Below are 25,294 nucleotides of genomic sequence, written 5' to 3'. Positions count from 1 at the left end.
TGGGTGGTCGCCACGAGTGCCCTTACTTACTCAGGCTTCCATTGCTCAAGCCTACTGCCTAAAAGCAGCCTCCACAGAGTGGGCCCTGCGCTTGTCTGATGTGTGGCCTTTAGTTCCTGGCTCTGCTGGTTCGTTCGGAGCTGGGGCAGTGGTGCTGGACCGGCCGGGCTTCCCATCTGGGCGCTGTAAGTCAGGAGGGCCACAGAGTGCGTGATGGCTGAGTACGGCCTGAAGCTGCAGATGAGGACGTGGGGGCTCTGGAGTGCTAGGGTCAGCAGGACTGAGCTGGGGCAGGTGCTGGCCTGAGAAGGGGGTGTTGAGCCGAAATGCCAGAGTGGGGGTCAGGGGACAGTTACTGGTGGTGACAGGGTCGAGGGCATACTTGGGGCAGAGGGCGAGGCCTTTGGCAGGAAGAAGAGGTCGAGACTGAGGGGCAGGGCGTTGAAGATGGTCCCGGGAATATTGAGACCACCAGGAATTCAGGCCTGGCGCGGCGGTGGGGCGATGCCCACAGCAAGGGCTGGTGTGGGTGGTAGGCACAGCTGATGGCTCACGTCGGCTGGGACTGTTATGGAGAGGAGGGGGGAGGGGGCTGCAGGCCACAGCGAGAAATGGGGCGGGGGGGGGGGTGGCTGAGGTGGGGAGAGAAGGCTGGCGGGAAGGGAGCAGGGTGGAGGGGACCTGGGACTCCCAAGGGAGAGCGAAGGCCCAGACACAGGGCTGAGGTCATTGGTGGCGAGGGTTTCAGAACTGGGGGATTGAGAACAGGGTCAGAAGCCCCCTCCTCGATGCTGCTCCCCTCATCCAGCCTATCTCTGTGTTCCCTTCCATCTCAGCCGAGGTCTGAGGAGGTGGAGCCCCCACCGTGTCCTTGCCAGTTCTCCGAGGGGTCTTCTGCTGGGCTGGCAGTGGTGTCCTCACCTTTGTCTTCTGAGCAGTGGCAGGTGTATCCACAGGGAAGTATCTCGAACAGAGTGTTTGGTCTACAGCCTTTTATGCTCTCTAGAGGCTGGCCTCTGTGGTCCAGCCATGTGTGCTGTCCAAGCTCACATCCTACTGTTAATTATTAGGGAGGCGACTGTCTGACTGGATGTTTCTGATGGGATCTGTGTCCTTTGTCCCGTCAACTGCCTTGGACTGCCCTGCCACTTGACTTGAGGACCACTTTGTCATGTTTATTGTAAATATTTTGGCCAGCTGACCATGTGTTTTCTGGTTTTGTAGTTGTTTTTTTTTTTTTAAGTTTATTTATTTTGAGAGAGAGAGTGTGCGAGAGCAGGGGAGGGGCAGAGAGAGAGAGAATCCCAAGCAGGCTCTGTGCTGTCAGCATAGACCCCAACTCGGGGCTCGAACTCACCGACTGTGAGATCATGACCTGAGTGGAAGTTAAGAGTCAGACGCTTGACCGACTGAGCCCCCCCCAAGGGCCCCTGTAAGGTTTTGCTTTGATTTGCTTTGTTTTTCTGTGCATTTTGAACATGTAGTGCAACTGGATTGATCAGTTTTCTGTTTTTGTTCCTGGGTTTTGTGTCCAGTTTAGAAAGGCTTTCCCCTTTGCTGGGATCACACAGATACTCTTTCCTTCTTGTACTCCTGTGGCTTTAGTTTTCCTTAGGTCTGTGTCTCTGATGAGTCTGGAGTTGATTTTGGTGTGAGGACAGAGGTGGATCCTGCCCTCCGTGGCTGTGTGTTGAAGCAGCCTCCCCCACTACCCCTGCTTAGTGCTGCGTGGCCCTCTGTGCTCCCTGTGTGGCCCCCCGTGCTCCCTGTGTGGCCCCTCGTGCTCCCTGCAGTGGCCGTCTGTGCTCCCTGCAGTGACCACCCTGTGCTGCCTGTGTGGCACCCCCATGCTCCCTGCAGTGGCCCCCATGCTCCTCCCTATAGTGGCCCCCCGTGCTCTCTGTGTGGCCCCCTCCCCTGCTGCCTGCAGTGACCGCCCCCCCCCCCCGTGCTCCCTGCAGTGGCCCTCTGTGCTCCCTACAGTGACCACCCCGTGCTGCCTGTGTGGCCCCCCAGCAGGTGGACTCCCCCAGCCTCCACCGCCAGTCTCTTCCCCTCTCTGAACAAGGCTGTGGGCGAGTGAAGCCATGGCTCCAGGCTCTTGTGGCACCATCTCTAATCCTCATCCAGACGCTGAGGGTGTGATGTGGTGAAGTAGTCAACAGGGGACTTTGGGTGTAAGCATGGCCTCAGTTTCCCTGTGTAGCAAATGGGGCCTGCTGGAGGCGCTGTGGGGGTTATGCGGCAAGGCTGCAGAGACACTCAGGCCAGCATGGGTCTGTTCACACTGGGCTGGGCTCTGGGTCCTGCGCCTTCAGCCATAGTCTTTGGGGATGGCCCAGTGGTGCGGGCTGAGGGGGGAGGGCTGTCCTCAGGCTCCTCTTGTCTTTCCCATCTCACTCCCACACTCTTGTGCAGCTTACCTGGGCACAGAGCTGAGACCTGGAAAAAAACCCACTCAGATTCTCTCTGACATTCCAGAGAGACTTGGGGGAAAATTTGTAGACGAGGCAGGAGAAGCCTTGCTTACCTGCCCCCCCCCCCCCACCGTCCTGCACCCCCCCACCACCCTGCAATGTGGGTGTGGCGTCGTGGCCATCCGGTGGGACTCCACTAAGCCATCCTGGCCTTGGTGGCTCAGCTAAGGGTCAACTCTTCTACTTGTGGCAGCTGTTCCTGGACTGTGGCTGGGAGGGGCCTGGGGGCCAGAAAGCTTAGGGCTGAGCCTGGAGGGGCCAGGCACTGGGCACTGTGTCACTCCTTGAGGGAGACTGTCCTGGCATCCGGCATCCACTGCAGTGTTTTCCTGGGACTCCCCGGGTCACCTTAGGGTCACTGGGGCTCTAGAGGAGATAGTCGTCAGCCCGAGGACCTGCCCAAGGGTACATGGAGACTGCCCTTGGGCATCTAACAGCCAGGAGTGCTGCTGGAGGGGCCCACAGCACACCAGGGCTTCAGGAGGCTGGGGCCGCCAGAGTTGGGGGCTGAGGACCCATGTTAGCTGCGGGGTTCTTCCTGTTGTGGCTTAGTTGGGGGAAGGGGTGCTCTCCAGATCCTGCTCCGTGATGAATTCTCATGGATGGCCTTTAAAATGAATAAACCAGAAGACGTGTATTCGGTTTGCACAGCTGATTGCTCTTGGTTTTCTGTAGGACGCGGGCATCAGAATCTTTTTGTGTGTAGAGTGATGGGGTGGATGATGCCTTCTAAATCTTGCTAAACTTGGCAGTTGGGTGGTGGCTCTGGGACTGGCGCCTGTCCTTGCCTTTGAGAAGTGAACCTGGCCCCTGCAGCCCTGTGGGGCCTGTAGGTGGGCCACCTTCCTTGTGGGTGGGGCATCGTCACATCCTCTGTGGGCCCCCTCCCCTGCCTTGCTCCTTGCTGATGGTCTCTTGGGGTGGGCTGTTCAGGTCAGCTTCCCTGGAAGGCCCAGAGAGGTGACAGTCACACCTTGTGGCCAAGTGTGTGTGGGGTGGCCTGCTTCCTGGGGGTGGGGGGGAGCATGAAGGGAGGGGCTGTGAGTGGCCAGGAGGGAAGGATAATCTCGCAGAAGACGGGCGCTCGCCCTGGTTTGTAGCTGGCACAGCCCTCGGAGCACTTCCAGGAGAGCCCAAGGAGACCGTGACTTTGTGCAGTCAAGCCTGGGGCAGATAGGTTAGTGTGGCCGTGGGGACCAGGGTCAGAGCCTGGGGCCTTGAGAAACTTGCGGAGAACAACTCCCTGGAGGGGCAGCCTCTCGGGGAAGTCTCCGTTGTGGCTGTCAGCACAGCGGTCCTTGCTCTCTGCTCTCAGCTGCACTGCCCTTTCTGGGAACTCTGAGTGAGCCCCCTCACCCCCTGCCAGGAATGTTGTCCCATGTGTCCCATGGCCCTGGCTGGGACAGGGCAGGGCTAGTGTTCTTCCCTGCTGGCCTGCCCCACCTGGAGCCAGCCTTGATGTGTTTGTTTCCTGTTCCTCCTCCACAGGCTGGTGGATGCCACCTGCTGTCTGCAGCCTGATCAACTGCTCTTCCAAAAGGAGGCCCTCCTGAAGACATAGTCGCCAGGCCTGCCGTGCCCTTGGTACCCTGGCTGCTCACACAGTCTCACTCCTGGGCACTGGGGGCCGAGACCCCAGGACTCTGAGGGCACGCCCTGCCCCGGTTTCTCTGTGGCTGTGGGCCCCGCCCTCTGGCCACACCCCCCTGTTAGCACTAACGTACTGACCCTGAAAGAGTGAGGGAGAGGGGAGGGGAGGCCAGGCCATGGCTGCTCCCAGGCCCCACCCAGGATCCTAAGGCCTGGAAGGTGAGGGGGCCTCTGCCCATTGCCCTGCCCCCGCTTCACCCTCATCCAAGTGCCAGGACGCTGCACCTCTCTTATCTAGGTAATTAGCTTCAGACCCTGGACCGAGGCTGGCCAGGTCGTGGGCTGCTTCCCACAGGCTGTGCACCCTGACCCCAAGAGGGAGGTGAGGCCCTGCCCATTGAGTAGCTGAGGTGCCGGGGCTCTTGAGAGGCAGGCAGCAGGTGCCCTCCCACCCTGCCCTTTCTGCCCGGGCCTGGTCACGGCGTGGGGCCTCGTGAGCCAGCCTTGCCAGGGGCGGAGGGCACCACTGAGCCTTGGGGAGGGGATGCCCCCAAGGGTGCCAGTCCAGCCAGCTGCCCCACCCCTCAGGCCCAGTCTGGCCCCGGTGCTCCCCCACCTGGTGCCCCGAGCAGTCCCCCGGGCAGGCGGCCCCCGCCATGGCCGAGCACCTGGAGCTGCTGGCAGAGATGCCCATGGTGGGCAGGATGAGCACACAGGAGCGGCTGAAGCACGCCCAGAAGCGGCGTGCCCAGCAGGTGAAGATGTGGGCCCAGGCTGAGAAGGAGGCCCAGGGCAAGAAGGGCCGCCAGGAGCAGCCGCGGCCATGGAAGGAGGCAGCCAGCGGCCGGCCACAGAAGCGGGTCCTTTTCCCTCCCAGCGTTGCCCTCCTGGAGGCTGCTGCCCGAAATGACCTGGAGGAAGGTGAGCATGGCTGAGCCCAAGGGCAGACCCTGTCCTCCACCTCAGTCCGGGAGAGAGCTGCGGAGGGCACGGTGCTGTCCTGCGGAGGCCCCGGGGCTGGCCTGGCGTCCTCGGGCGCTTGCTCTCAGTGGTCGGCCACTTGAGGCTCACCAGTGATGGCGCAGCACACTGGGGTGCTGCTGCAGGGGTGAGGCTGATGGGATTGGGCAGGGGCATCGGGGAGCCCACAGGAGCCCGGGGCAGTGCCCAGGGCTTGGCTCAGGTGGGCTGGGAGTGGCCCATCCTCTTCGGTGCCTCTGGCCAGGGCACTGGGCGATGACCAGGAGAGGCCTGGCCACCACCTGCTTGGGCCCTGTCTCCACCTGTGTAAAGGAGGGCGGCCACGCCCACCTCAGCAGGTTAGAGTGCGGGGCCGGGGGTCCCCGCAGGCCAGCCCTCTCGACACCCGCCTCTGCCCATCTTTGACTTATTCCTCCCCATCAGGACCGCCCTGGCCAGTGACAGTCTCCTCGTTCCTCCCCTGCACCCTGTGTGCTCATGGCCCCTCTGCTGTCCCTGAGGGGCTCCTGAAGGCTCGTCCTGCCGTCCTCCAGGGCAGAGGCTGGGGTGCAGAGGGCAAGGAGAGGCGGGCAGTGCCTCAAGGCAGGGGCGGTAGAGGAGGGCGTGGTGGGTGTGCCGCTGGCCCAGGCTCAGGGAACTGTGGGAAGTGGGGTGCATCACCCTGCTGCCCATGGAGCATATCTGGGAGGGCCAGGCCAGTAAGGAGGTCTGGGATGACCTTGGTGACAGGCTAGGCCCCAGATGGGACCACTGAAGAGTGAGGACAGGGATCAGCTCTACTGAGGGAGACCTTGGAGGGGGTGGGCCTGGATGCCTGGGGCCCACACTGCAGGCTGCAGCTGGGCAGGGGGCCTTCGCTCACATGGGAGCCTGAGGGCTGGGAGTGCCCTGATTCAGGAGGGGTGGGTCCTGCTAGGTGCTGGGGGCAGAGGGCTGCTGTGTATGCCCACCTGGGGGCCGACAGATACCCAGAGCCCCGACTCTTGAGCCCTCAGCCTGGACTCGGGTGTCCCTCTTGCCACCCACATCTCTGTCTCCCTCACCACTCTCTGCTCCCGGCTGCGGCACAGCAGTCCGCCCAGGTACCTGGCGCCCGGGCTGAACAGTGTTGGCCTGGCAGGACCCCTAGCCCTGGGTCCTGACCACGCTTCCCGCCCCCTTCTCACAGTCCGCCAGTTCCTCGAGAGCGGGGTCAGCCCTGACCTGGCCAACGAGGATGGCCTGACGGCGCTGCACCAGGTCAGCCACGCCGAGGGTGGGGTGGGAGAGGAGGGGGCGCTGGCCGGGGCGCTGGCCTCAGGCTCTGTGGTTCGTAGAGCTGCATCGATGACTTCCGGGACGTGGTACGGCAGCTGCTGGACGCCGGGGCCGAGGTCAACGCCCGTGACAGCGAAAGCTGGACACCCCTGCACGCCGCGGCCACCTGTGGCCACCTGCACCTGGTGGAGCTGCTCATTGCCCGGTAGGGCCCCGCTGGTGTGGCCAGAGCTGGGGAGGGGCCGCAGCCAGGCCAGGGGGCAGGGCCTTCCTCGCAGATAGTTCTTCCTGAGACACGAGCCTGTTGTCCCCTCCACAGGAAGCACACTTGGCCCTTGGCCTCTTGTGTTCCCTCTCACCCTTGCCTACCCTGACTTCATGCTGGTGGAGATCAGGGCCTAGGCAGAGGCTACAGACACTGACGCCAAGGGGACAAGCGTGTGCCCAGGGCAGTGTGGTTGTCTGCCCGGCAGGCTGTCGGCCTGGGCACATCCTCCTGCCGAGCACTCTTAGGGCTTTGGGAACTCCTTGAGGACAGGCCTTGACCTCTAGCTCCGGTCCTCCCTGGGGTCTGCCCAGAGAACTGCCACTCTGGGCAGAATGATGGGGGTGGCAGTGGTGAAGACGGAGGTGGGGCCTTTGACAAGGAGGGCGGAGCAGGGCAGAGCTGCTTCGGACACAGGCCTTGGTGAACAGAAAGGGGCATCCAGGAATCCCCGCATAGGGACCCCTGTAGTAGAGCAGACGGCCAGGGGCCCAGGCTGTCCTCGGAGTGGTCCAGGAGCTGATGGTGGGTATGTGGGCGGGTGGCAGTCTCTCCCCTTCACACACAGATGCCGCAGAGTAGGAGGGATGGATGTGCACAGACAGCCCCTACCCCCTCCCTGCTCCTCTCCACAGCGAGCGCCCACCTTTGTGTTCTGGGCTCCCTTCAGCTCCCTGTCTTTCCCTGGGGCCATGTTCCTGCCTGAGCCCCGTCCTCTGCAGCTGTCTTCTGTCATCTGGGCTCTCCTCCCTCTGTCTTTTGCTCCCCAAGGCTTCTAGAGTCCCAGCAGTGCCCCCTGGTACGTGGGCCCGTTGTGCAGGTTGACAGGGACAGATGAGTGTCAGGAACCTGGAGCTCAGACGTGGGTGGAGACTGGGGGGGTGGCCTGCCTGGCGTGAGTACAGGATCCAGAGCTGAGGTCCACAGCCAGATGGTCCCAGGGGCACCGGGGGCCTGGGCCTCCTCCACATTCAACCCACACTGTCCAGGAGAGCAGCCCTAGGCCGAGGGCCTCTGCAGAGGGTGGACTGGAGGCCTCCGTGGGGGAGACGCGTTCTGTGGCCAAAGCCCCTGTCCGTTCTGCGTGCAGTGGTGCTGACCTCCTGGCCGTCAACACTGACGGGAACATGCCTTACGACCTGTGTGAGGATGAGCGGACGCTGGACTGCCTTGAGACAGCCATGGCCGACCGCGGTGAGTACGGCCCCACCTGCCTGCCAGGGTGCCCGGGTGCCAGCTCTGAGCCCCGCTGCCTTGCAGGCATTACCCAGGATGGCATCGAGGAAGCCCGGGCCTTGCCGGAGCTGCACATGCTGGACGACATCCGAAGCCTGCTGCAGGCAGGGGCTGACATCGACGCCCCCTGGGACCATGGGGCCACGCTGGTGACGATGGGGCCACGTGGGTTGCAGGTCGGGAGGTTGCTGCTGGAGGGGCATGGCGGGGACTCAGGGCCGGGCGGTGTGCCTGCAGCTCCACATCGCTGCCGCCAACGGGTTCAGTGAGGCGGCCACCCTGCTGCTTCAACACCGAGCCAGCCTGAGTGCCAAGGACCAGGACGGCTGGGAGCCGCTGCACGCGGCTGCCTACTGGGGCCAGGTGAGCGCCGGGGGCGGGCAGCCGGGCCTGGGCCGGCAGCTCCTGCCTCCGAGGCCTTCAGCAGCCCGGGCTCGCTGGCCCCTCAGGTGCACCTGGTGGAGCTGCTCGTGGCGCACGGGGCCGACCTGAACGGGAGGTCTCTGATGGATGAGACACCTCTTGGTGAGCTGGGGCCGCCTCCGCCGGTTGTAGAGGGTGGGTGAGAGGGCACCGGTGACCACCCACTTCTCCCCAGACGTGTGCGGGGACGAGGAGGTGCGGACCAAGCTGCTGGAGCTGAAGCACAAGCACGATGCGCTCCTGCGCGCCCAGGGCCGCCAGCGCTCTCTGCTGCGCCGCCGCACCTCCAGCGCGGGCAGCCGGGGGTGAGCGCGCAGTCGACCCCGGTGTCCTACCCTCCGCTGGCAGACCCCCCCTCCCGCCCCCCCACCCCCACCCCTGCCCCCACCGGCGGCGCTCAGGTGCCAGCTGGAGCTCTGGGCAGTCTGCGGGGCAAGTGACAGCCTTTCCCCCGACCCTCCCCCAGAAAGGTGGTGAGGAGGGTGAGCCTGACCCAGCGCACCAGCCTGTACCGCAGGGAGCATGCCCAGGAGGCCATCGTGTGGCAACAGCCACCACCCACCAGCCCAGAACCACCCGAGGAGGACGAAGACGGCCAGACGGATGCAGAGCTGCGACCCACGTCCGGCGAGGTGAGCCCTGCGCCGTCCACCTCCGGCATGCTGGCTGGGGGCCTAGGCCCTGCCCTCTCTGGGTGGTGACATTGGTGACTCCCTAGCCGGCGGGAGCAGTGTCCCTGTGCCCATAAACTGGGCTAGCGTGCCACAGGGGCGGCTCCTGCCCCCACTCTCATTTCTGCCCCCTGACCACCGTGCATGCTGGGGCCCAAGGCCAAGGGAGGCCAGAGAAGGCTTTCCTGATGGCCTCTGGGCCCACGCTTCCCCAACAGGAGGAGGACCCCGAGTTGGCCAGGCCACACAACGGCCAAGTTGGAGGCACCCCAGGGCGACACCTGTACTCCAAGCGGCTGGACCGGAGTGTCTCCTACCAGCTGAGCCCCCTGGACAGCACAGCGCCTGACGCCCGGGCCAAGGCCCACCACACCCTGGCGGAGCTGAAGCGCCAGCGAGCTGCTGCCAAGCTGCAACGGCCCCCACCCGAGGGGCCCGAGGTCCCGGAGCCCGGCATGCATGTGGACGCCGAGACCCCCCAGCCCGAGCGCAGCTCCAGGGCTGGCGGAGATCCGCCCCTGCTTAAGCTCACGGCACCCTCGGAGGAGGCCCCCACGGGGAAGAGGCCGTGCTGCCTGCTCATGTGAGGGGCTGGCACGGAGAGTGGTGAGGGTCCCGTTGCCAGGCCCAGCCAGAGGCTACCTCGGGACCCCGCTCCGGAGACCCCGGTGTGTGCCCGGTGCTGCTATTCAGGGGCGGCCGGTGCAGGGCCTTCCCTGTTTCCTGCATCTAGGATGCCAGCGTCTTCACTCAGGGATGAGCCTGTGGCAGAAGCCATCCTGGGGGCTCCTGGCTGCAGTGACCTAGTTTCATCCTGTGACTTGATAAAGGGCTGTTTTGCCACCTGCCTTGTCGTGTGTGTCAGCTGGGCCGCTGTCCCGAGGGTGGGGAGTGCCGTGTTGCTGTTCCTGGGTGTGCCTGTCCCTGTTCGGGGCCTGTAGGTGCTTGTGGCTGCCTGGCACTGCGTAGGGGTGAGGCCCACGGCCACTGGGCGAGGAGCCTGGCCTATGCTGCACCCTCCTCCCTGCCTCCCAGCCTCCTGGAGGCTCCTCTGTAACTCTTCACTTCCCTGAGAGGAGCAGGGAGCTCTGGAAGGACATTCCTTGGCAGGGGGTGGGGGTTGGGTCACAGCTGGGGGTATCCATGCCAGAGGGGCAGGGATCCTGGCTCGGAAGGGCGGGGGGGCGGGGGGGGGGTGTTTCCACAAGACTCGAGCCATAGCCGGAGGGGAGAATCAGTACAAGGCCAGAGTCAGAAACCTCCCTGGGGGATGAGTCCCCTGTTCCTGGCCTGTAGCCCTGATCCCGGGACCTGGCCGCCAGCCTCTGCCTGGGCTGGCAAAGGGGGCCAGTGGTTGGCCGCCCAGATTCTGAGCTGGCTGGGCACAATGTGTCAGGGTGACAGGGGCCCTTTAGGGGCCTCGAGTGGGAGGGCTGAGGGCACTTCCAGCTCATTTGTCCGTGGTGGGCAGCTTTGCATGGCCACCAGAGCTGGGTGAAATGGGCTGAGGTCACCTTCTCCTCCCCAGTGGATATTGACCCAGTCAGCCTTGTGTCTGCAGGGCCCTCCCTTTCCTGAGCATCAGTGGTTGGAGGGGTGTCCTCGGCAGGGCTGGTGCGGGCCAGCGGGTAGGCTGCTGGGTAAATTTAGTGTGTGGGGTGGTGCAGCTGCCAAGGCCCACCTGCTAACACAGCTGCCACTTGGGCCTTCCTGCCAGGGGCGGGAGGGGGCCGGCTCCGCCTGGGGCTGCTGGGTCCTGGAGGGGCAGGCCTGTGCGCTGGGGGCCCAAGGTAGCACAGAGCCGAGCCGAGGGGTGCGAGGTGAGACACCGGCTGGCCGCTTGGGGATCCTGTTCTTCCCTTTCCAGCCAGCGGGAGCTGAGGAGCCCGGGCCTGACCGGCTGCCCACAGTCCCTGTCAAAGGGCTGGTGCCTTGACCTTGTCAGATGTCAGCAGTTGGGGTAGCCACCCCTGGGCATGGCCTATCAGCTCCCTTCAGGGCCTGGGAAGGTGGGGCTCAGAGGGCCTATCACTGTTTGCTTCCCCTTGTCTCTACCAATCAGGAGCTCCAGGGAAGGGGAACTGAGGTCACCTGGCCTGTGGTGTGGATACCCAAGGGCAGGTCTAGGCTGGGGCCTGGTGAAAGGGCAGGACAGCAACCAAGAGCAGTGGAGGTGTCCCAGGTGTCCCAGGTGTCCGAGGGCCCTCCAAAGGCCAGAGCTGCCCTGCCCCCGCCTCCAACACTTCAGCCCGGAGACTCTGGCCTCTACCAGTTGCTGATCTGGGACCAAGGTCCAACCACAGGGCTCTTGCAGCCTATGGGCCATGGTTGCCAGCCTGGGAGGGGCCGGATGGAACCCTGCGTCTGAGCTTTTGCTCCCCTCCCCCGATAACCCCAGGATTCTATAGAGGCCTGGCTCAGTTGCCTGGGAGACAGGCCTGCTAGCCCAAGCAAAGATGGGGGGCCTGAGAGGGCTCGGCCCTGGCAGAGCCCTGCTGGGGTAAATCTCCAGAGGCCCCAGCTCCGTCTCCCCTTGGGGCTTAGCCCTGCTCAGCCCTGCCAACCCCTCAGGGCACTCAGCGCACCTCCCCCACCCCCACAGGCTGAGTCCCTTAGAGCTTCTTGAACCTTCTGTCTGTCCCTACCCCCCACGTAGGTCTCCTGCTCCCCCCATCGTGGGGACACTGCGCGCCACTGGGCGGGCACTGGGCCTCGCCCCAAGCCCCGCCTGCCTCCTCATGCACTCCCTATGGCTCCCTGGGGCAGAACTGTGCCCAGACTGGTGGGGCGGGGCCCAGTGGCCCCAGCTCCTTCTTCAGCCTTTTCTGTCCCGTTCAGTGGGGCCAGCAGGCTGCAGTGAAGAGGGTGCCCTTTACCTTGAGCCCCCCTACCCAGGCTCCCTCTTCCCAGCCCCAGCCCACTGAGCCCGGACCCAGCTACCCTTATCCCCACTTCCGAATCCTGCCGCATCCTGACCTTCCTGCCTGGTCTGAGTAGGGTCATGGCCTTGAGGGCAGGTGACCACAGCCAGGTTGCAATGAACGGGCTGAAGGAGAAGGTGCTGACGCTGGACACCATGAACCCCTGTGTTCGGAAGGTGGAGTATGCGGTGCGAGGTCCCATCGTGCTGCGTGCCCTTGAGCTGGAGCAGGAGCTGCGGCAGGTATGGCTCTGGGCCCCACCATCGTCCTCCAGGCTCCACCTGGGCAGCTGAGTCGGCTCCATTCCTCCCCAGAGTCACGTAGGACAAGGACCTGCCAGAGTAATAAAGGCTTCCTTCTCACTGCCTGTGCCCCCTCCCTCTTAGGGGGTAAAGAAGCCCTTCACTGAGGTCATTCGCGCCAACATCGGGGATGCACAGGCCATGGGGCAGAAGCCCATCACCTTCCTGCGTCAGGTGAGGCTGGCTCGCCATTGCCCCCGCGCCTCTCCCCCCTCGGCCCACGTGCTCGGGCCTCAGCATTCGCTCCTCCCAGGTCCTGGCCCTCTGCGTCCACCCTGATCTCCTGAACAGCCCGGACTTCCCCGAGGATGCCAAGAGAAGGGCTGAGCGTATCTTGCAGGCGTGCGGGGGACACAGCCTGGGTAAGTGCCAGTGCCCCAACCAGCCAAAGCCCCAGGGAGGAGCAGGAGCTGGAGGGAGGCTGTCCCAAGGGAGGGGTGGATCCGCCCACCCGCTTGGAAGGGGCGGAGATCTTTGGGAGGGCTGCTAAGGGACCTCACGTGTCCTCTCTTCCCACCCGCTCTGCCCCGCCTCCTGGCTCAGGGGCCTACAGCATCAGCTCAGGCATCCAGCTGATCCGGGAGGATGTAGCGAGGTACATCGAGCGGCGCGACGGAGGCATTCCCGCGGACCCCAATAACATTTACCTGTCCACCGGGGCCAGCGACGCCATCGTGGTAGGCCAGGGCCGAGGCAGGAGGACACCGGGGCTCTTTCTGGGCGGCCGGCAGGACTCTGTTCCTCCTGGCACCCTGGCACCGGTTCCAGGCGGGGCGGGGGACAGGTGCAGCCCCTGGCCTCACCAACCTTGTCTTCCCTTCCCCTCCCCATCCGGCCTGCAGACGGTGCTGAAGTTGCTGGTGGCTGGAGAGGGTCGCACGCGCACGGGTGTGCTCATCCCCATCCCTCAGTACCCGCTCTACTCGGCCGCGCTGGCCGAGCTCAACGCTGTGCAGGTGGATTACTACCTGGACGAGGAGCGCGCGTGGGCCCTCGACGTGGCCGAGCTGCGGCGCGCCCTGGCCCAGGCGCGGGATCATTGCTGCCCTCGCGCACTCTGCGTTATCAACCCCGGGAACCCCACTGGTGCGCCGCCCGTTCCCCTCCACCCCTTCCCCCGCCGCGGTCAGTCTGCCCTCTCTCCCTGCTCCCCCTCCCCGCTGAGCGCCGCGCCCCGAGTCTGACCCGGACCTGCTGCATGTCCCGCGCCCCAGGGCAGGTGCAAGCCCGCGAGTGCATCGAGGCCGTGATTCGCTTCGCCTTTGAGGAGCGCCTCTTCCTGATGGCGGATGAGGTGCTGGCAGGGGCTCGCCTGGGGCTTGCGGTCGGAGGGCAGCAGCGGCTGCCCCCCGTGACGCCCGTCCGCCCGCCCAGGTGTACCAAGACAACGTGTACGCGGAGGGCTCGCAGTTCCACTCGTTCAAGAAGGTGCTCACGGAGATGGGGCCGCCCTACGCGGCGCAGCAGGAGCTCGCCTCCTTCCACTCGGTCTCCAAAGGCTACATGGGAGAGTGCGTGCAGGCCGGGCGGGCGAGGGCTCGCGGCCTCCATCCTCGGCCTGCCCCGCCCCCCCCCCCCCCCCCCCCGTCATGCGCCTCGCCGACCCTGCCTGGACATCTGTCCTCTTCCGCAGGTGTGGGTTCCGCGGCGGCTACGTGGAGGTGGTGAACATGGACCCCGCGGTGCAGTCCCAGATGCAGAAACTGATGAGCGTGCGGCTGTGCCCGCCGGTGCCGGGCCAGCTCCTGCTGGACGTGGTGGTCAGCCCTCCCGCACCCTCGGAGCCCTCCTTCGCGCAGTTCCAGGCGGTGAGCGGGGAAGAGCCCAGGGGGGCGGGGGCGCGGAGGGGGCTGCGCGACCGCGGCCCGGCCCCGCCTGATCGGCCCGCCCTCCGCCGCCGCAGGAGAGGCAGGCGGTCCTGGCCGAGCTGGCGGCGAAGGCCAAGCTCACGGAGCAAGTTTTCAACGAGGCTCCCGGCATCCGCTGCAACCCGGTGCAGGGCGCCATGTACTCATTCCCTCGCGTGCAGCTGCCCCCGCGCGCCGTGCAGCGCGCTCAGGTCCGGGGCCTAGACCGGCGGGGCGGGGCGGGGCGGGGTCCCCGGGGGAGGGCGGGGCCTGGGCGCCGAGCTCTGACCGCTCCTCCTCGCCGCCCGACCTCAGGAGCTGGGCCTGGCGCCCGACATGTTCTTCTGCTTGCGCCTTCTGGAGGAGACCGGCATCTGCGTGGTGCCCGGGAGTGGCTTCGGGCAGAAGGAAGGCACCTACCACTTCCGGTGAGGCCCGGCCCCGCGCGGCTCCTCCCCGCAGCCCGCAACACCTTTGCTTACCTCCCTCCCTTTTTAGGATGACCATTCTGCCCCCCTTGGAGAAGCTGCGGCCTCTGCTGGAGAAGCTGAGCCAGTTCCACGCCAAGTTCACCCGAGAGTACTCCTAACCATTCCCCTCCCCGCTTTGGGGCCAGGCTGGGCCGGCAGGGCCGACCCTGGACTTACCATGCCCAGGGCCCTGGGGGTCTCTGGAGCCCTCAGGACTTGCTCCTGCTGCCTGCGGGGCTGGGCCCCCTGCCTTTCTGCAGGCCCCCAATAAAGCTATGAAACAGCCTGACTACTTCAGGTGTGCGTAGCTGTATGAGCTTCCCCTGCCTTTGTCCACTCCGGAGTTCCTTTCTGAGCTGGGGTTCTGTGCGGGCCTGGAGAGCCTGCGCGGCGGGGCTGGGGGGTGGGTGGGTGACATTTGTCAGCCTTCAGGAGGAGTGGTCAAGGAGGGCTCCCAGAGGAGGTGACCTTACAACAGATGCGGTGCCTCTCATGGGCCGCGTTTCCACTCTGGTGTCTGGTCCCAAGGCAGAGAGTGGCAAACTTCACATAAAAATTAGGAAGAGAAGGAGGTGTGAAGGAAGGTACTGGGCCTTTCCGTTAGGGTTGGTGATGACGCTGGACAAAGAAACAGGGGAACTGAGTCCCAGGGTGGCCACATCAGAAACAGTAGCCTAAGGAAGACACAGAAAGCTGTGTCCCCTGGCCTGGCTCCCCTTGGTGTACTGTCCACCTCTCTCCTGGCAGCAGTGAACTGTAGGCTGGAGCTGGCTGGATGGGTGGGCAGCACTCAAGGGAGGACGTCTTGGTCTTCCTCCTAAATGGGCAGATGGCCTGGTGCTGCCACCTGAGGCTGCTGGAAAGCAGGGGAGGGGAGGGGAGGGGAGGGGAGGAAGAATGAGCACGCGACTCTTGCTTTGTATGGATTTGAAGTGTGAGATGCTTTGTATGGATTTGAAGTGTGAGATGTGATATCCTAGCGCAAATGCAGTCCTGGGGCCCGTGAGGGTGGAGGCCCCTCCCAAGCCCAAGCGCCCAAGGGCAGGGGCGGAAACACGAGTGTGTAAAATGCTGACAAAGGGGCACCCTGGGGAGGCCCAGGCCCTGGCGGTGTGCAGCCCTCTGCCCTTGCCACTGGAGCAAGGACTAGTGTCTACGGTGTGCGCACTCTGTGGGTCACTGCAGTCTTCTTACGGGGGGATGGCAGTCCCCTTTTTACAGACGAGGAAACTTGTTGAAGTGACAGGAGACCCACGCGGTGGCTGTGCCAGCTGTTGCTCTCAGGGTTGGGCTGGCTTCAGGGGGTCAAGGGTTAGGAGCCAGTACTAGCACTCTAGCTCTGTCTGCTCTGGAGGTGGTTCCTAACCCTGGGCCACACCCGCTACCTCCTCTGGGCCTTGGGAGCCCTCTGGGATCAGCTCTGGGGAGAGAAGGCATGAAACGCTTGGAGGGGCGCCTCCCTCCACAGAGCCGGCTGGAGGCTGGCAGGACTTGGGCCCGCCTGCCCTCCTCTCCTGGCCTTGTCACTGGACGCCAGAGGGCGTCGCGGGGAGCAGCTGGCTGCGTCCCTCCGGCTGAGACCTTTCACACAAACCTGCCTTTCATGGTCCTCTGTGGCCACTGGCTAGGGGAAGGCACCGGAAGCACAGCCAGAAGGAGGCGAGGGTGCCAGCGGCGGAAGTAAGCAGTAGTAGACCGTGGGGGCTGCCGGAAGGACCCGGTGGACACTGCAGAACCAGGCTCCAGGTGAGGCACCAAGGAAGCAAGCACTTCTGCAGAGTTAGGGTGTGGGTCCAGGGGGTCTGGGAGCCGGACCTGATAACCTTGGGAAGGACCGGGATGGGCCACAGACTCAACATCAGCCAGGCTGCCCGCGGCGCGTGCTCAAGGCTCCCCGGCCGCACCCGGAGTGGCCACGGGGGGCGCCCGAGGGCGGCCGGCGCTCTGGCCCGCTTCTCAAGCTCTGTGGCCGCCGCATCTCGCGGCTGCGTAGAGAGCGGTCTGTGGAGGGCGCGCCGCCTCTGGACCCGAGGGTACCGGTCCGGACGCCAGCCTGCACAGCCCTGACCTGACTGGCCCAGCCCAAGAGCCATGACGCCGTATGATCCCTGACTTCATCCTGACCGGAGCGGGCCCCACCCGGAACCGCTTTGCCTGCCCCTACTCCAAGCCGGACCTCTGATTCCGATCCGGGCTCTGACCTGGCCTTGAACCCAGCCCGGGCCACCAGATTCCAGGCCCAGCCCCAGCCCCTGATCCCCCAGCACTCGCCCTCGGGCTCCCCGCACTCCTGGCCATGCATGGGAAGCTCCTGCCGCTGGCCGGGCTCTACCTAGTGCAAGGCTTGCCCTATGGGCTGCAGTCCGGCCTGCTGCCCGTGCTGCTGCGGGCGCGCGGCCTCTCCCTGACACGTGTGGGACTGGCCAAAGTGCTGTACCTGCCGTGGCTGTTTAAACTCGTGTGGGCCCCACTGGTGGACACGCGGGGCTCCCTGAGGGTCTGGCTGATGCTCAGCACGGCTGCTCTGGGCCTGGTGTGTGGGCTGCTGGCAGTCCTGCCTCCTGCAGAAGCTGGCCAGGCTGGGCTGCCTGTCACCGTGGCAGGGCTGCTTCTGCTGCTGAACCTGGGTGCGGCTGTGCAGGACGTGGCCCTGGACACGCTGGCCGTACAACTCTTGGAGCCAGCCGAGCTAGGGCCTGGTAACACAGTGCAGGTGGTCGCTTATAAGCTAGGGGCAGTGCTGGCGGGAGGGGGCCTGTTGGCCCTCGTGCCCACCCTCTCCTGGCCCCTGCTCTTTCTGCTCCTGGCTGCCATCTATTGGTTGGCTGCTGCCCTGGTCTGGGCTGCACCAGCCCTGCAGCAGTTGCCTGTATCTCAGCCCTCAGAACGACCCCTCCGCACCCTGCACCTTCTGCAGGAATTGCTGGCCATGCCTGGTACTCTGTGGACAGCAGGCTTTGTGCTCACTTACAAACTGGGTAAGTGAGGCCTTGAGTCAGGCAACAGCAGGGACGGGAGCCTGCAGGTGGATCCCCAGGAGCCCCGGAACCCGTTTTGTGGCCACCTTCTGGGGTATTAACTGTAGGCTGGAGCCCAGCCTGGCTCTGCAGCTGGGCTTTGCCTCTGGTCCTTCTCCAGCTCTGGCTGCATGGCTTCTGTGAGCTCCAGCCATAGCCCCTTGGGTCTCAGATGCTGCTTCATGCTGACCCTATGCTTGGCTGATGCCCAGTCCCAGCTGTCTCCTGGCACCCGTGGCCCAAGACAGGGGCAAGGCAGGGGCCTGGTTGGGGAAGGCAACTGAGGCCCCAAGTGAAGAGAGGTGGGCAGCCCCCCTGCTCGCGTTCTCCCCACAGGTGAGCAGGGCGCCAGCAGCTTGTTTCCGCTCTTCCTGCTGGACCATGGCATCTCTACTCCAGAGCTGGGCCTGTGGAACGGTGTGGGCGCTGTGGTCTGCTCCATTGTAGGCTCGTCCCTGGGCGGGGCCCTGCTGGCCAGGCACTGGTGAGCCCTCCTCAGCTTGCCCCACCCACCTGCTCACACCTGCCTTGCTCCACACTCCCTGACCTGCCCCATCTCCCCACCCCAGGCAACCACTGCCTTTGCTGAGGTCTGTGCTTCGCTTCCGTCTTGGTGGTCTGGCCTGCCAGACCACCCTGCTCTTCCACCTGGACACCCCGGGGGTCAGGCTGGGCCCCAGCACCGTCCTGAGAGGTGAGGGGCTGGCCACGGGAGGGGAGGAGTCCAGAGTCCCGGGCCCTACTGATCTTGGCCCTCCCAGGGGCAGCTTTGTTGAGCCTGTGTCTGCAACACTTCCTGGGGGGCCTGGTTACAACCACCACATTCACCCTGATGATGCACTGCAGCCAGCTGGCACCCAGTGCCCTGCAGGTAAGACGGTGTGGCTGGGATGCCCAGGGGCTGCAGGGCTGGGATGCAAGCAAGCCCTCATTTGATCTCACACCTCACCCCACCCCCGCAGGCCACACACTACAGCCTCCTGGCCACTCTGGAGCTGCTGGGGAAGCTGTTCCTGGGCACACTGGCTGGAGCCCTGGCTGACAGCCTGGGGCTGCATCTCTGCTTCTCCCTCTTCCTTGCTCTCTCAGGCATGCCCATTCTGTATCTGGGTCTGGCACCCAGCACCCTGGCCTGAGCTGGGTGGCCAGCCCACCGAATAAAGCTGAGCGTGCCCACGGCCTAGCTGTCTGGGATGTGTGATGGGCAAGGCTGTCCTCAGGCTGTGGGGGCTGCCCCATAAGAAAAGATGATTCCTAAGAATGACTTGAGCATTTTTTTATTTCGCGTTTTGGGGCCTCTTCGCCCCGCTTCTGGTGGTGGGCTTTGCCCAGGTAGTCGGTCACTGTCTTGGCCACAAATGTCCCTTCTCTTTTCCCTGATAAACTGCCACACCTGGCTCCCTCGGCACGGTGGCCACACAGCCCCCTGTGTGTGACATGGGGGAGCAGGGCTGGCCTGCGGCAGGGTGGTCAGTGGCCCCACAGCAGGATCTCCTCTGTAGCTAAACGCATCAGGGCACGGAAGCTCAGATGCAGGTGTTTTCTCCAGAAACGCCGGTCCCGCCCATACACCTGGGCTGGATAGCAGGGGCTTCCTGTGGTGGAGTGGGAGACAGGGTCCTGAGGACTCTGGGCCAGACCTGGCCCCTGCCCATGTCCGAACCCAGCCTCCCAGGCCCTTACCGATGCCATGGAAGATACGGGCCACAGCCCTGCCCGAGAACTGCTGGTCTGGCCACGAGGACAGGAGATGGCGGATGTCCTGGCGTATCTGGTCCTCCCAGTCCTGGATCTGTGGGTGGCAGGCACGTAAGGCCAGCCCACACTTCCACAGCACCAAGTTCCGCACAGCCCACCGTGGTGCAAGGCAGGAGACAGAGTGTGTAAGCGTGTGCACGCACTTTGCTGCCTGACCTCACTGCAGGCCTGTGTCCTCTCTTCAACCCCCCAGGAGGGGCTGGCACTCACCCTGGCCTGTCCTGGCTCTGGGCCCTGCTCGTCTTCCATGCCTCCTGGCCCCTCTTCCTCGAAGTAGCCGCTGAGCAGAGCCTTGAGCCTGGCACTGTGCTCCTCATCAGGCTGCTCCAAGCAGGGCCCGCAGCTGGGGAAGGCTACACTGGGGTGAGAGGAATCTGTCAGCGCGGTTCACCAGAGGGGGAAGCGGGGGTGGCCTCAGGCCCCGCCCACCTCTCCTGCACCTGTGAAAGGCCTGGAAGGTGCGTCGCAGGCGTGCCAGGGCCTCCTGCTCACGGGTTTGTACACGTTCATATAGGAAGTCACAGATCTGGTCCTTCTCGTGGGCTGTCAGGTCTCCGGGGCTGTGCAGACAGAAGGCGAGCTCCCGGAACTCCACCAGCACCCCTGTGTCCCGATATGCACCTGCCAGAGAGCTTGTGAGACACAGGCAGGAGGGCGGCAAGCAGGGCTGGGTCCAAGCAGGGTTGGGGGCAGGGCTCACCTGTCCTGGGCTCTGGGTACCACTGCAGTTGACGGAGAGCCTGCTTTGCAGGGGCGAGCTTCCAGCCCATCGAGTCGGCCAACTTAACCACGTCAAACTCTACGGAATAGCTTCCTTCGCCTATGTTTTCCTGTGGCTGCTGGGCTAACCAGACCGCCAGTGGAGGACACCTGTCCCAGGGAAAGGGATATGTGATTAGCAGCCCTGGTCCTGTGTCCCTGGCCCCAGCCTGGGGTGGGATGTGTGCTCACCTGCGGGCCAGGGCCTGGAGCTGGGGGAGGCCCCCAGGGCAGCGCAGGTGGCAGTAGGCATAGGTGGGTGCCAGCAGCTCCAGCCAGCGCCGTGGGTGTAGCTCCAGGTAGCACAGCAGGGTCTCAATGGCTGGAGGCAGAGCAGGGCTTAAGGGACACAGGGACGTGGGGATGTGGGGAGGTACCCACTCCTGCCCCCAGTTCCTCACCCTCCTCAGGCATGTCCAGGGCCTGCACCAGCGGCTGCACTGGGAGTGCCCGCTCATGACCCAGGCACTGGGCTAGGCCTTTGTTGCTGGCTTGCTCGGCCTTGCTCGGGGACACGGTCACAGGCCTCTCTTGGCTCTTGGCTCCCTCCTGCTCTGGGGGCTGTTGGGCATGGGTGCAGGTGCAGGGTGGGAACGAGCACTGTACCAGCTTCTTCACGGCAAGGAAGTCGGAGGCCTCGGCATGCACGTGTCTACGCAACTCCTGCAGGTCCTGACCCTGCGAAAGAATAGCTGTAAACGTGGGGCGGTGGGGTGGGGTGGGGTGGGGGGAGCTCAAGTGGGGCAAGTAAGAACCTGGGGCTGTAGAAAGAGGTGGCAGTGTGCGGGCTGGCCGTCCCGTCCAGCCCGGCCCACAGCCTGCACGTAGCTCTCAAAGCTGGGGGGCAGCCCCAGGTGCAGCACGGCCCGCACGTCTGGCCGGTCCAGCCCCATCCCGAAGGCCACTGTGGCCACCACCACCCGCAGCCGGCCCTCCATGAAGGCCTGCTGCACCCGCCGCCGCTCCCGGGCACACATGCCGGCGTGGTAGGCTTCGGCCACAGCTTCCGGGGCCTGGCCTGCAGAGAAGACACAGACAGTTGAGTAGAACGTGTTCCTGGGGCAGGTCCGTGGGGCACAGCCCTGCTGACCTCCCCTCTAGGCCCCAGGTCCCAGGCCTCACACAGGCAGGTGCGGAGCAGCGCAGCAATGCGCTCCGTGTCTTCGCGTCTGTTGCAGTAGACGATGACAGAGTTCAGGTCGCGAAAACGATCACTCTGCAGCAGTGTCACCAAAGCCTGGTGGGCAACAGCGGTCAGCACGGGCTGTCAGAGGCAGTGCCTCTGCCAGGCCCCGGTGTGTCCACTCACCTGGTCTGGGTTCCTGTCCGTGGACACAGAGAGGTACAGGTTGGTGGGGATGGTGACTGGCCCTCTGAGGACATGCTCCTCAGCCACGCCTAGATGCTGAGCCATGTCTCTTGAGGTGCTGTGCGTAGCCGTGGCCGTAAGACCCAGAAAGCAGCGGACACCCATGTGTTCCCGCAGCACCTGTGTGGGAGAGGAGCCAGTGAAGGTGCCCCACCCACCCTCCCTTGCCCCTTCGCTCGCACCCCAAAGGAGGCTCACCTTACAGACACGCAGGTAGCAGGGCCGGAAGTTGTGGGACCACTGGGACAGGCAGTGGGCCTCGTCGACACAGGCAAAGGCAACGGGAGGCAGCTGAGGGAGGGAGCCAGGGGTCCCTGCCGCAGCCCCAACCAGTGCCTCGGGTGACAGCATCAGAACGTGCACCTGGGCCGCCTGAACCTGAGGACAGCAAGGTCAGGAGCATCATCGAGGGCCTGCCTTCTGTCCCTACCCATCTTGCTGTGTAAGGCCCCTCCCTCACCTTCTTCAGGGCAGAGTCCCGCTCCTTCCTGGTCATGCCTGAATGGATGCAGGCTGCCTTCAGGCATGGGGGCAGGCCAGACACCTGTGGGTACAAAAGGACAACCAGTTGCAAGCCACCCTTCCCCTGCTCTTCCTCAAACAGCGCTCAATGGTGCTTGGCCTGACAGCTGTTGCCATCTTCAACCTGGGCTCCCAAGGGAGAAAAATCCCAGCTCGTAGATCCTGTAACTAAGGATTCAGAGCCCTCTGTGAGCCTTGGTTCAGGAGTGCCAAGAGCAGACAGGCCCCACTGGGGACGTCCTCCCTCCCTAGAGCTGCTCCTCTTGGGGGTGGACTCAGGTCTGGCCAGCTGTGTCCCTGCTGCCCTTGGACCATTGCCAGGCTGGGGACTGGACAGAGCTGGCAGGTTGAGAATAGCTGAGCTCTCTACAGCTCCGGCCAAGTAACTGACAGCAGCCCCAAAGGGTCGGAAGAACCGTGGGCACTGGTTCCTGCCTTCTGCATGTGCTGGAGGGGTCCCATCTGCGCACCTGGTCGTCCATGAGAGACAGGAGGGGAGAGATGACCAGTGTGAGGGAGGGGCTCCGCCGGGCATAAAGCAGCGCGGGGAGCTGGTAGCACAAGGACTTGCCAGCACCGGTGGGCAACACCAGCAGCGTGGATATGCCTGGTGGGAACAAGGGTCAGTGTGCTATCCTGTGGCCGGGCCTTGGCCCTGCCCCATCCCCCAACAGCCAAGCTCACCAGAGAGGATCTGCATGACCGCATGCTCCTGTCCGGGGCGGAAGGCACGGTGCCCTAGCTGCTCCAGGGCCTGGAATACCTCAGCTGGCGTCTCTGTGGACACAGGTGTTGGTCAGCATGGCCTCAGTTGCCCCCATCCCCCAGTAAAGGCTCTCAGCTGAAAAGCATCTGCTCACCTGCCACTTGCCCAGAGGGCCCTGGTGGGTAAAGTGGTGGCACGGTAGGGGGCAGGCAGGGCACCCGGGGCACGGGCTGTTCCACGGTGACCAACAGCTCAGGCCCAGCAGGCTCTGGATCTTTCTCACTCACTAGAAACAGATAGAAAAGGGTGGTGTGGGAACTCCAGGCTGGGCTGGGGTCATTCTAGCAAAAACACACCTAGCTACAACCTGCCCTCCACCCCTTCATTCACCAGGGAATCGGCAGCTGGCACTGCCTGTCCTCTGGACTACTTCCTCCAAAGTGAGCAGGGTCTGTGTGTCGTCTTCATTCTCACCACCTTTCTTCTGGGGGGCTGGGGTATGCTCTAGGTTAGGTAGAAGAAGCAGATAGAATCTTTTACTTGAGCTACAGGTGCTCCCCCCCCCCCCCCCCCAAGAGTACAAGTCCTCTCCAAAAACCTCAGCCCGGCCCACCACCAGAGCAGAGGTCTCACCTGGTTGGGGGCACTGGGATGACCAGTGGCCTAGCTGCCCACACCGGAAGCAAGAATTCTTGAGTGTGGCTCTGGGCCGACCACCTACAAAATGCTCCCCTTTCTTCTGCCACTTCTGCTTCCACATCTGGGGGCCATAAGAGAGGGTCACATGGCAAGAGGCAGTAGGGGTGAAGGGAGTGCCTGCCAGCACCTCACCTGCTTGCGGAGGAGCCTTCCACGGAGAGCCGGGCCCCGCACGTAGCGTTTCTGCTTCATGTTGAGCCGCACGTAATTACCTCCGTTCCGCACAGCTACTCTAGAAGGGATGTACAAGTGGGCCATGCCCCAAGCCTGCCCCAACCTGGCTCGACTTAAGGTGACCCTACTGGGAGGCTGAAGCTGTGGTACCTGGAGGCTGTGGCGCCACTGGGGCGCTGTGCCCACAGGGGTTTTCCCGAAGGGTCTTCTGCATGTTCTGCAGTCCCAGCTTCCTCAGGCAGGGGTCCTATTTGGCCGTCTTGCTGGGCCTGTGCAGGGCTCCCCTCTGGCTCCCTATTCCGTGTCCACCTCTTGCCTTGACTGTCGCCAGGTTGGGGGCTCCCTGCACTGACTCCAGCTGTCTGTAGGGCTTGAGCCTCAGGGCTAGTGCTGGGACCAGGGACAGATGGGACACATGAAGTCAGAGACTGTGACTGCTCTACACCCAAGTTAGGCTGGCAGGCCTTGGAAGCCCCCAGAAAATCTGGGGCCCCGTTGTGACACCGCTCCAGCCAGCCAGGGTCTAGGGAGCCCAGTCGCAGGCTCAAGGATGCCTGTAGCTGCTGGAGGCAGCCCGGCCTCAGCTGGGGCCCAGCAGGCTGCAAGGGCACCTCACTGACTTCTTCTGGAGAGATGAGGGCAGCCCCTGCACCTGGTGGCCTTGGGGTGGGCATCTCGGACGAGGGTCTTCGTGGAGTCCGGGGTATGCGGCTCAGGGCTGGCCCAGCCTGGTGGGGGTGCGGGGGAACAGACCAACAAGCAGGAACTCAGGTCTCCAGGCTGCCGCCGACCTGAACTCCCCCCAGGAGTTTCCGCCTGATTAGTGCTGCAAGAGCGTACGTGTGCACGTTTGCACAGGCACATGTGCGTGGAAGGGTTAGCAGAAAAGGGTATCTGGGGGTCCGGTCACTGAGTGGAGAGCAGCTCTGGGTACAGGTTGGATGCACTGACTGCCTGGCTCTCAGCTCTCACCTGCAGGGTGCCCTTGAGGTTGGCCTTAAGCCTCTCCCCGTAGTCCCGCACAGACCCTGGCCGGCTTGGCCCAGAAAGAGGAGGATGTGGACTGTGGGTCGCAGCCCGATTCAAGTGGGGCCCCCAGCAGCTGGGTTCTGGCACCTGCAAGAAGAGGCGGTGGGAGTCCGAGCCAGAGAAAGGCTGGTGCGAGGGGCGGAGTTGTCCCCAGCTCCCTCCCCCAGCCCCCAGGCCCTCCTCCACCATGTCCAGTCCTCCCCCAATGTTCTGTGCCCCACACAGGCTCGTTCACGGCTCCTCTGGGCTCTGCCACGCAGGAGACTGGCCGGGAGGCTGGGGCGTCAAGGCCTGGGTACCTCCTCTGCCTGCACGGAAAGCGATTGCTTGGGGCCGCGGGGTCCGACCCCTTCTGCCTCCTTCAGGGCCTCCTTCAGGGCGCGGTACTCCCGGTAGAGCGCTGGGGATGGGGTGAAGGGTTACTGGGGGACCGCCGGTCGCCCCACCCACCCTGCGCCCCTCCTTCCGCCCCGCGTCGGCGGGCTCACCCCGGGTATCCTCAGGCGCCGCCGCCACGTCCTCCTGTGAAGGGAGCGCGTCAGCCGGAGGCCGCACCCTCACCCCCCCGTCCCCGGACAGCCCGCACCTGGCCCGGCCGCCTCCCGCGCCGCCGCCGGAACGCGCTCTCCCAAGCCTGCAGCCGCTCCCGCACGTCCCGCAGTCGCTCCATGGCGCTCGCCCCGCGGCCGCGGGCTCCGCAAATCTCCCGCCGCGAGGGAGACGCCGGCCGCCAGCCAATGGGGGCGTCCCGCAGGGTCGGAGGCGGGGCGTCTGGGCAGCCTCCTCCGGGGCAGCCAATCAGTGGGACCCTCATGGGAAGA

At 64.5% G+C, this 25,294-nt stretch overlaps 4 protein-coding genes across 6 annotated transcripts in view; 3 read left to right on the top strand and 1 right to left on the bottom strand.

Moving 5' to 3' along the window:
• PPP1R16A (protein phosphatase 1 regulatory subunit 16A) overlaps nt 1-9,743 on the top strand; it is a 37,746-nt gene extending 28,003 nt beyond the window's left edge. For all 3 annotated transcript variants that reach the window (XM_027063583.2, XM_027063584.2, XM_053208147.1), the window contains 10 exons: nt 3,966-4,988; nt 6,217-6,287; nt 6,365-6,510; nt 7,661-7,764; nt 7,831-7,955; nt 8,044-8,169; nt 8,256-8,331; nt 8,405-8,534; nt 8,696-8,861; nt 9,119-9,743. In XM_027063583.2, coding sequence (XP_026919384.1) covers nt 4,724-4,988; nt 6,217-6,287; nt 6,365-6,510; nt 7,661-7,764; nt 7,831-7,955; nt 8,044-8,169; nt 8,256-8,331; nt 8,405-8,534; nt 8,696-8,861; nt 9,119-9,487 — 1,578 coding nt within the window. In that variant the 5' untranslated portion in view covers nt 3,966-4,723 and the 3' untranslated portion in view covers nt 9,488-9,743. The remainder of the gene's footprint in view (nt 1-3,965; nt 4,989-6,216; nt 6,288-6,364; nt 6,511-7,660; nt 7,765-7,830; nt 7,956-8,043; nt 8,170-8,255; nt 8,332-8,404; nt 8,535-8,695; nt 8,862-9,118) is intronic.
• A 371-nt stretch (nt 9,744-10,114) lies between these two features.
• GPT (glutamic--pyruvic transaminase) lies at nt 10,115-14,729 on the top strand. Its single transcript, XM_027063586.2, has 11 exons — nt 10,115-12,063; nt 12,208-12,297; nt 12,377-12,485; nt 12,667-12,800; nt 12,966-13,209; nt 13,338-13,417; nt 13,498-13,634; nt 13,757-13,931; nt 14,027-14,182; nt 14,286-14,398; nt 14,469-14,729. The coding sequence occupies exons 1-11, from the start codon at nt 11,902-11,904 to the stop codon at nt 14,557-14,559; spliced, it is 1,491 nt and encodes a 496-aa protein (XP_026919387.1). The 5' UTR covers nt 10,115-11,901; the 3' UTR covers nt 14,560-14,729.
• Nucleotides 14,730-16,204: 1,475 nt separating this feature from the next.
• Nucleotides 16,205-18,637, top strand: MFSD3 (major facilitator superfamily domain containing 3). Its single transcript, XM_027063588.2, has 5 exons — nt 16,205-17,418; nt 17,794-17,941; nt 18,027-18,151; nt 18,219-18,328; nt 18,420-18,637. Exons 1-5 carry the CDS (start codon nt 16,737-16,739, stop codon nt 18,591-18,593), a joined length of 1,239 nt encoding a protein of 412 aa, XP_026919389.1. The 5' UTR covers nt 16,205-16,736; the 3' UTR covers nt 18,594-18,637.
• A 141-nt stretch (nt 18,638-18,778) lies between these two features.
• On the bottom strand, nt 18,779-25,287 carry RECQL4 (RecQ like helicase 4). Its single transcript, XM_053208143.1, is given in 22 exon segments — nt 18,779-19,052; nt 19,141-19,249; nt 19,426-19,573; nt 19,656-19,836; nt 19,916-20,085; nt 20,167-20,296; nt 20,376-20,652; nt 20,730-20,992; nt 21,097-21,211; nt 21,284-21,721; nt 21,804-21,887; nt 22,336-22,472; nt 22,550-22,642; nt 22,726-22,857; nt 22,962-23,075; nt 23,205-23,331; nt 23,403-23,576; nt 23,579-24,172; nt 24,417-24,560; nt 24,773-24,873; nt 24,962-24,995; nt 25,060-25,287. Coding segments are annotated over 22 exon segments (3,918 nt in total). The 3' UTR covers nt 18,779-18,927.
• Nucleotides 25,288-25,294: the final 7 nt, after the last annotated feature.

The sequence above is a fragment of the Acinonyx jubatus genome, chromosome F2 (assembly GCF_027475565.1).
Source record: "Acinonyx jubatus isolate Ajub_Pintada_27869175 chromosome F2, VMU_Ajub_asm_v1.0, whole genome shotgun sequence".
Taxonomy (NCBI): Eukaryota; Metazoa; Chordata; class Mammalia; order Carnivora; family Felidae; genus Acinonyx; species Acinonyx jubatus.
This window is presented reverse-complemented; position numbering and strand designations above follow the sequence as displayed.

Coding starts and splice junctions, on each gene's coding strand:
- GPT (XM_027063586.2), top strand. CDS start 11,902: ATGGCCTTGAGGGCAGGTGACCACAGCCAGGTTGCAATGAACGGGCTG. Junction 13,418..13,497: donor TCTTCCTGATGGCGGATGAG/GTGCTGGCAGGG, acceptor CCGCCCGCCCAG/GTGTACCAAGACAACGTGTA. Junction 14,183..14,285: donor GCGCCGTGCAGCGCGCTCAG/GTCCGGGGCCTA, acceptor GCCCGACCTCAG/GAGCTGGGCCTGGCGCCCGA.
- MFSD3 (XM_027063588.2), top strand. CDS start 16,737: ATGCATGGGAAGCTCCTGCCGCTGGCCGGGCTCTACCTAGTGCAAGGC. Junction 17,942..18,026: donor GCCCTGCTGGCCAGGCACTG/GTGAGCCCTCCT, acceptor TCCCCACCCCAG/GCAACCACTGCCTTTGCTGA. Junction 18,152..18,218: donor CCCCAGCACCGTCCTGAGAG/GTGAGGGGCTGG, acceptor TGGCCCTCCCAG/GGGCAGCTTTGTTGAGCCTG.